This window comes from Saccoglossus kowalevskii, chromosome 10 (assembly GCF_978046115.1).
Source record: "Saccoglossus kowalevskii chromosome 10, keSacKowa6.1, whole genome shotgun sequence".
Lineage (NCBI taxonomy): Eukaryota > Metazoa > Hemichordata > Enteropneusta > Harrimaniidae > Saccoglossus > Saccoglossus kowalevskii.
Genome location: NC_140650.1, coordinates 33133808 through 33143514, shown reverse-complemented (window position 1 = coordinate 33143514; position 9707 = coordinate 33133808). Strand labels below are relative to the sequence as shown.

At 35.8% G+C, this 9707-nt stretch overlaps 1 protein-coding gene across 1 annotated transcript; it reads left to right on the top strand.

The window, feature by feature from the left end:
• The first annotated feature begins 1794 nt into the window (after positions 1–1794).
• Positions 1795–3171, top strand: LOC100366600 (5-hydroxytryptamine receptor 1A-like). The gene has a single exon (XM_002734016.1). The coding sequence runs from the start codon at positions 1795–1797 to the stop codon at positions 3169–3171; it is 1377 nt and encodes a 458-aa protein (XP_002734062.1).
• Positions 3172–9707: the final 6536 nt, after the last annotated feature.

Sequence of the window (9707 nt, the reverse complement as noted above, 5' to 3'; positions counted from 1 at the left end):
TTTAAAGGTTAGAATTCCACTAGACAAGACAATAGAGATGATTGTAATTACTATCATCAGTTTTCCACACTTTTACACCAACCCCTCCTATATATTTTGCAACTCATTCGCTATGCCGTAGTACATATGCTGACTTAAAAATGTCTTTGTTCGTCTATAAAGCTAAGGTTTTTTTGGAGAAGGACTAGCTTTAACAATCGAACAGTCCATTGGCAGATAAAATGAGCTTGTGTTTAAATTCAGCCTCTTTAGGCATTTTTAAGAAAACCTACAAAATTTATCTGAGTGAAAAATTTGTTGTAAATGGCTCAAGCCTATAATATGTATATTGTGTTTTTTGTCCCTACAGAGGGCCCAATGAAAATTACTTTATTGTATATTGGCCTACCCTCTTTAAATAAAGTGTTAAAAAAAAATTAATTAACACTGTTATACGAATATGGCAGCCATCATTTTTTTCATTGTTGTCAGTCTTTTGTTCTTTTGTTCTTGGACATGTAAATTCCTGCTATATTCACGGATGGTAGGGTGAATTATTTCAATTTTAGTTGATATAGCATTTAATAGTATGATATTTGTAAATCATATACATATATTAGAATTTCAGAATTGTAAACTATTGTTCGTGACGTCATAATTATTGTAAGGCAATTGAATCATTGTTCTGTCAGAGTGTATTGCGATGTGATATTCGTTGCCAACTTGTCTGTATTATAGATGAATTATAACATAAATTATAGCACTGACAATATCATAATATGCCTAGATTATTTTCAGCAATAGTTATTAATTTTTTGATTTAGAATTCAAGGCAGGATACCTTTCAGCTTGTCCTCATAGTGGTCTTCACAGTTATTTTCACATGATTCATTTAAGGTGACATCCGCACCATTAATGAATATACGAGGTGTTATATTTCTGTGGGTCGATTATAGTTTAAAGTTACATAAACAGTTAATGCTATGTTTGTTTGTTTGTTTGTATTTATTGCATCTAGTTGCCCCATTTGTTTAGAAATTGTTGACAACGTGTTTTTGAGGGAAAATTTCAATAATGATGAACATAATCATCGTATGTGTTATAGATAAGTAATGGAGTATCTTAGCAACTTTACTGTGGGTTGTCATGCGTGAAAAAACTGCCTAAAGTGGGTTTCCATATATTTTATTAAACATTGTGTGTGTTTTTTCAGAATCATAAACGAAAACACGTCTTGAGTAAATTGACCAATAATGTTTATAGTATACAAATTACTTCTAAATATTCATATTCTAATAATTGTCCGGAAAATGTCCCGCATTTTAATTCAGTGGATATCGTTCGAATTACATTGAATATGAGTTCGCTATTGTCACTAGTAAGTTGAAAACGCTAACTCAAAGAGCCGCAATTTGCACACATGGTAAGATTCGTACCCAGATAGAATATAAAACGACCGATTTACTGCTCTGCATTATCTCACAACCTGTCAGGCGTAGACACATAGTTGACTTGATGTATACAGACGCCGTCACCTGTATGAATCACATTGATTTCTAATCATTCCTGCGTGTAAATACCAATATTGAAGTAGATATGTTGTGTATTGTTAATAACCAATATTTCCGCAATTTGTGTATCGCTACAAACAGCCGACCACCCCTATATAAATGAAACTGTGGTCTGTTCTTAGAAAGATTGTGTAGTTTTCTCACTCACATACGAACATACGAGCAGGTAAACTGAGTAATGAAGATTCCAGAACGAGAATGAAACGAAGACAAAGATCAGTAGTATAATCCAAACAAAACAGTTATGTATGGAGATCACAACTCTACTGTTAACATCACTTGTGAGGAAGGTGAGAATACGTGTCCGGTTTTCCAGTTTGAATTATATCCACAGTTGTTGATTATAATTGTGCTCTCCATAATTGTACTATCGGCGATTATCGGCAATGTACTTGTGATCGCAGCGGTTCATTCTCAACGACGACTTCGCACTGTAACTAATTATTATATCGTGTCCTTAGCATGGGCTGATTTACTTGTAGCCATATTGGTCATGCCGTTTCATGTGCTTGGGGAAACCACCGGTAAATGGTGGTTAGGCATTGTCTTCTGTGATATATGGATATCTATGGACGTGTTACTGTGTACAGCATCTATCTTAAACTTGTGTTGCATCAGTCTCGATAGATATTTTGCCATAACGCAGCCTCTTCGATACGTGACACGGCGCTCTAAGCGACATTGCTTCTCAATGATTGCAGTGGTGTGGGTGGCTTCGGTCTTGATCACCTCTCCTCCTCTATTTGGCTGGAAAGACCCCGAGCACGGTAGTGATCCATCCAGATGTGAGTTGACTAAAGAACCAGGGTACGTAATTTACTCGGCGTGTGGATCATTTTACATACCACTACTTGTCATGGTGTTTGTTTACGCAAGGATCTTCCGTGTAGCCAGTGATAGTGAGAAACGATTTGGAAGCATTGGGGACAGCAGAAGAAGCACAATTCGTCGAAAAAAATGCCTCATAGCAGAGGAGGAATCCCCACAACTCAGTTGCTATAGCGACGATTATCGAAGTGGTAGTGAGCCTGGAACACCGAGAAAAAAACAGCTATGTGTGGCAGCTGTCATTCGGAACAACAACTGTCAAACGAGAACAGAATTGATGAACACGAATTATGGTTCTACAGGTGACAACAACCACAATCTTTCATTCGTGGATAGTCGCCAGAGGAGCAGAGCGGCGTCGTTAAATGACGATGCAGATAAACGAGTTGAGAGAAGTGACGATAATTTACAGACCCTTTCTGTTGCTGGAAAACGAACAATAAAAAGATATTCTTTGAGTGACACCGATTCGCTGCGAAGTGGAAGCATACACTCTCCACTAAAAAGGAAGTTCGACGAAACAAAGCGAGAGCGTATGCTCTTGCGGAGAGAGAGTAAAATTGCTAAAACTTTGGCAATTGTTATCGGGTGTTTTGTTTTCTGCTGGCTTCCATTTTTTCTCATCTATGTAATCGAACCTTTTTGTGGGAATTGTCATATCCCACCTATACTCATCAGTTCCTCAGTGTGGCTTGGATACGTAAATTCTGCGCTAAACCCATTAATTTATGGTTTCTTCAATGTTGATTTCCGAAAAACCTTCTGGAAGTTGACCTGTGGTAGATGTATTTAATTCTTGTTTAAATAACCGGACATGCAAATGTAATAAAACTGGTGACGTACCGGACAACGCTATCATATTTCGTCTTCTGTACACGCTTCCGACTCATCTATATATATGTTGATTTTAACGATTGGAAAGGTTCTATAGAGATAAATTAAAGATTAAATTAATTTTCAAAATGCTATTGAATGGACAGAGTCAATTGGACAGTCTCCTGGGAACGCACTGGTCAACTCTGCGTGTTTAAATATTCATAACTGTCACGTAGTGTACAATTGACGTATACTATCGATACCGCATTGTTGCCATGGTTACATTTTTTTAAATTTGTATATCATTAGTCGAATATTGTTTACGAATATGATATAAACGAGACTGAGCTGTATGAATAGTTACATAATTCACATTTTAGACACTTTGCCTACGTTTCAGAAAATCTAGTTCATTTGTTGAATGTATATGTAAATATGTGAAGATACATCGATTTGCCGGCGATGTAGTCAGATAACATGTTATCACACACTAGGGAGTCTTAATACGATTCCTGATTCGTGCTCAGCAGGGAAATCTACACAAATCATGCAAATGCCACTTCGACTGACTATGTCCTTTGGGTCACCAGAACTTGTAAAATGAAATGTCTGATCCATACTTTGATTATCGATTTTTCGATTAGGGTGTATTGTAAATGTACCGGTACCTACTCGCACCTTTGATAATGTACACTGCCGTACCAACTATGTGTTCAAAATAGTGCGCGATATGACATGGTGTTATATCTTTATTTATATCCCTATTTTTAATAGGTTCATCATTTTAATGAATCCGATAACTTGCATAAATGTAAACATATTGTCGTATAGTTTTGGTGGCATTCAAATGGACAGGTGGGATATGTGTTGCCGTTTGTTGGAATCACTAGTCTGTGTTGGTTTTGATTTTTTCCATTTACTTGCATATGTATAGTATTTTCTTTGTTTGTATAAACTCTTTATATGTCGCGATATATATTCAATCCTTATCTGGTCTAGACAAAGAAACCGTACACGGGGCTGACATGATAAGGGTGTAAACTCTATGTGTAATCAAAATAAATTGTCTTTGGTGTAATGGAGGGAGTTATAATGAATTATTAAGACATTACTAAATGTTCATCTACTGCAGTGTAGTCTATTCTATCAGGGGACGACTTCATTGAGCTGGTTTAATGATAAACATTTCTCGTGGACGTGTGAGTGATGTATTGGTATGAATACCAGGAGCTTATTCCGTGTTTCTGCAAGTTACGTTTGTTGTTTTAGCAGAGATGAGATTCTACAACAGATACATTTGTGAGAATTTAATAAATCTTAACCAAATAATCGTGATAATTAAACTTGGTCATTCAACTTACAAACAAATAATATCTTTTTCAAAATATACCTAGCATATTCTTAATTAATTATTATAATTCTTTAGGTTATTAATGAGAGCCGCGTGGTAACAACACGCAATTCAACAAACACTGTTGAATCGTTTTAAACAAATAAACCACATTTATTAAAACCAGCTATTCCTCTTTAGTCACTCGTAAAAACAGGGTCATCGTGAACCACCAACCATTTCAAACTTTGCTGTTCTAGTGATTTTAAATTAAGCAAAATAGAGTTTTACATTCACTTGTATACCTCGGCACTATGTCATCTTCCCGATCCTAAAACATGTAAGCATATAAGACTACCATCGATGAATCAGATGATGGTTTGGGAGGTATCATAACCTCTTCAGCTAGCACTTGATTAATACAGCTAATTTATGTTTCCTGAATGAGTCATCATATGATGAGACATTTGTCAACCACTTAAGACGGGAACATAAAATACGATTGCCATGTATAATTAACAAGTGATACTTGCCTATGCCACTAAATACTAAGTCACGCAGTCACGTGTTTGCCGCGATTGACATAAAGTCCTAAAGCAAAACATGTTTCCATAGAAACGCACACAAGTAGTCCTACATCTTTTTTCTTAAAGACAACATTATCATTACAATATGTTTTCATGATTACGTTCGTATTACAATTTGATAAAATAACGCTATGTTAAGTAACTATGCATATTAAGAGCCAGTTAAATCCTTGTACGTGAATACTGTAGTGTTGACAGGTGCGAAAACAGTTAAACAATAATGTTGGTAAAATCGTGATATAAATATTTAATGCTAGTACTCATCATCATTCCACTAAAATTGAATCATTTATTAGCATATAAATTGCTACATCATCTTAGGGTCAACATGCCTGGTTACCTGGTTACATCAGCCCAGTCTCTACATTAAAACCAAAGTAATTGCTAGAACCATGATGCAATGAAATACAAGGCTAATGAACATATTTTTCCATAAACAAATTCTTTCAAATAAACAACACCTTAACTACAACTTGTTAAAGCAATTGCGTTTGTGCTGTTCTCGTAAATATAACTAATTCTACCAAAAGTATGCAAGTTGTCGTATAAATAGGTTTAAATTCCATTGAACATGAATGTACACATGCGAAAATAAGTCACAAAACACGATTACAAACAATAAGACTTCATTGGTGTGTTACAATCATAGATTTCAGTGTCTTGGCATATTTCAATAAACGTACTCGTATGTACATGATGGATTATCATCAGTCAATTGCTAAAACACGAGGTGATCAAGTGGTTCAGAAGTTATATTGATTTAAAAATCACCTACACTGTCAAAAATAGAATTGATTCTTTATTTTTGTGCTTGCGGATATGAGTGTATTTAAAATGAGCCACGAGTGTTTTGGCGCCAGTTTCACAATGAGACATATCGATTTAGTGGGAGCTGGTTTTAATTATTTAACATCGTCTAGGTATGACAATTTATAATATTCAAGCATTAAATCATCATAGAATGAGAATCGGCCAACAAATCTCGACACTCATCTAACGGCAAGATAGTGTACGTCTAGAATCAGAATATACTCTCGGTTGAGATAGTAGATTAAAACGCAAGAGATGTGCTGATATCCTGCGATATATATGACAACTCTCACTGGCAGACAGGATGTACGTAAGACTGAATATGCATTCCGTTAATTGTGAACTTTATGTCATTTTATCGTAGGCACCGACTGTGAATTAATACTTCATTGTGACACAGCTGTGAACAAAACCAGTGTAACTGTCTGTACGCTTTCTGGCATGAACGAGAGATACGTGGGAAAGATGACAATGCGATAGATATACCTTATTGAAAATTGTATAATGTAATTGATTCTCGATAAAGTCCTGGAGTTTTAAATATAGAATTATAGTATTTTAGCAGTAATGTATGCCTTTTTTAAGAGGCAATATGTTGGTTTCAAAATATATATACGGAAGTGGACCTAAAATATAATGTTTTACAGTATAATATGGTGACGTCACTTATAATTATGCAATTTATAATTGAAACTTGTTGCATATGTAATAGACCATTTTCTGTTCTTATGACGAATGGCTACAACATGCAGCTTATGAGCTCATTTAGCCTTGTAGTTATTCAGTGAGAATACATCTGTCACAGTAACGCCATACGTTACAGCATGCCGTAACTTTGCGGTATTTTATGGGGATTTTTTCATCCCACCATATCAAGAAATGCGAGTTCCAAATATGGAACGATTATAATAATACATAATAAAAACAAACATGGCGGCCCCCAGGGTTTGACCGGACCAGACCCCACACAAAGAAGTTCGCCAAATCTGTTCCAAACTTTTTGGATTTCGGCATTCCTATGATGTATCATTGTGAGAAAAAGATGGATTACGAGGATACCGCAAAGTATGCACTCAGGCAGTACGCCGTCGCATGGCCATCCGCTTGGCGTCGGTCGATACTCCCGCTGTATTGTCTTCGTACATACTTTTCGGTATCCTCGAAATAACCACACTGCATTTGTGCTGCAGAATATGTGCTCAGTCATTTGTCGTGAAACCAGCATTGGTATTGGTGCAACTAATACGTAAATACGATAAAATATACCCTTCTTAAGTTGATTATGTTTACACGTGTGTCATAGCATGTTGGCACTATATAATTATTGTTGTTTTTTACACGTGTGTATATTTGAATAATAATATATCAATATATTCAAGATTATCAAGGACTATGAAATAACGATCAAATGTTTGCACTTGTACCGGTAATTTGAGTGCTTTTTGGAATATCTTCTACTTTTGAAGCCGCTCCGAAATTGTATGAGTGTGACACCAAGACTGTCTAAACATGAAAACTGAAACACGTTTTGAAGGGCTTTATATGTGTGCAACGTATAATTCAGAGCTACCCTATTTTATTTAGTATAAGCAAACACCCTAGGCTATGTGTTATATGTTCAATTTGTATAATGTGATACATTAGAGTAGCCTCCATATCTATCTTCATATTTAGTCGATGTTCAGATACAGAGTGTCACATGTCTTGAGGTATCAACTACAGTATGGTAATTATGAATATTTGATTTCCTTCTTGGTGTCCGGTGATATAGGATGATACGGCAATGCATTGTTGTTATCTTTCACCCGACACCCAAGGCAAAAGATAATCTAATTGTGTAATGAGTTCACTAAACCTGCCAACACAAAATGTACACAGTGTATGACTACCTTTAACATGTACCACATCAAACAACGACCGTCAACAGTTGTGTTTGTTCATTTGTTCTAACCCTATTATGTTTGTTATGAACACGCCCACGTCATGAATAGACTCATTATTACCTCCATTTTAAATCACACCTGCGCTAATTCGCTTACAATGATCGTTAGTTATTTTTAATCTTTTAAATTACATCATGTATATAAATAAGTAGAGACTACTGATTGGATGATACATACGAGCATGTACATGCACCAGACACACGATCTGATTGAACTGCAACTCTGTATGATCAATTGGTAAATTCACCCAGTGTGTATATATTGTTATCAATCATTACTATTTCAGCGTAATTATTACAAATGAGGGCTAGATTACGTTATTACAATACAGAAAATAATTACTACGATTTTACCATACTCGTCCGACTCAGCGCCCATGCACGACTAAACACCCATCTCCAACTTTTGGTACATTACTAATTTCAGGTTCACGTTCGCTAAGCCCCCATCCCTGCCAAAATGCTCCAAATTTGACTGCCTGTTCATAAAATCTGGTCTTTGAGCATTGTTTCACTTTTCCGAATACCGGTAATCAAATGCCGCCGTAAACATCGTGCGAATGTGTAGACCATGGTAACCACGGTAACTACGCTTCGACAATGACATGTCAACAACCGTGAAAGTCGGTAAATACTCAATTCAATATTCAGTTTACCCTTTAAAAAAATGATAATTACCCTATTTAAAAACAACATGCCATTTTTTTTACCATGAAATCAATTCCAACAGATTGTACTTTGACATCTATAATTTACTTCCGCATTGCGTTACCAGAATGCCTTCGGGAATTCACGGGGAATTGTGTCGATACAACACTCCATTCTGATTGGTTAAAAACAGACTTGACCTATTAGGTCAAAGGACGATGTTGCAGTTCAAGTCGTGCGAGAAAGCATCACAGCGGAAATTGCTTTGCATAGGGAGTTTACCTACAATTGAAAATATTCGTAGAAGATAATGATCAACCTTCGACCGTTTTCCCTCAGACCCTAATAATTTTACTCCGTTAATGTTGGTGTAGTATGTAAACAACATTGTGACTATTTCTCTTTTGATATTGTAACAGTATTGTGAAAATCAATGGCGATGCAAATCATTTTTATTTGCACCAAAAGACGTAATATGTTGGCAAAAGTTACGAAAGGACTCCTGACCATCTTTTATTAAAATGTGCATTGTGCAAGGTATTCGGTTTAGGTACAAAGAATACGACAAAGTATAGACCTAATTTGGGCAACAAAGTGTTGGCTTCTCTCTTAACTCACAAGCAAGTGGTGTGTCACGAGGTGTGTCACGTGCCACTCTGCCAAACTTGGGTAAAGTTTGCTTAAAAGGGACAAATGTGCTGCATATCAAATGTGATTATAATATTAATCATAAATAATATCAGTTATTCAGATTCCTTCTCAGTTGTTTTCAGTCATATTATATTGTTCAGAGAATATGATCTGAATAAAAGTTCAAAGTCAAGTTAATTGTATTCCTTGCAGTCAAACATTAAACACACATTGACAATTCAATTTGTTGTTATATAGTCCTGAATTTCAATTATGAACTAAAATGAAGGAGATAACAGTTAACTGCGTAATAAAATTGTATAAATTATATAAATCCTTCAGCTTGTATGTTTTTAGATATTCAGTAGGGTCGAAAATATTCACCGTCGTAAATTTTAATCATTACTATTTGTCAAAGATAAAGGTTGGCATCTCTGTATTGTGTGAAGTACCTGTATACACCGTACGTACATACACGTAGCTGAGTTTCCATGTGATGGGGAAGGTTATATGTGTTGTGCTCGGCGGACCATATATGACCGTGTGTCTACATGTGCATACACTCA

Coding starts and splice junctions, on each gene's coding strand:
- LOC100366600 (XM_002734016.1), top strand. CDS start 1,795: ATGTATGGAGATCACAACTCTACTGTTAACATCACTTGTGAGGAAGGT.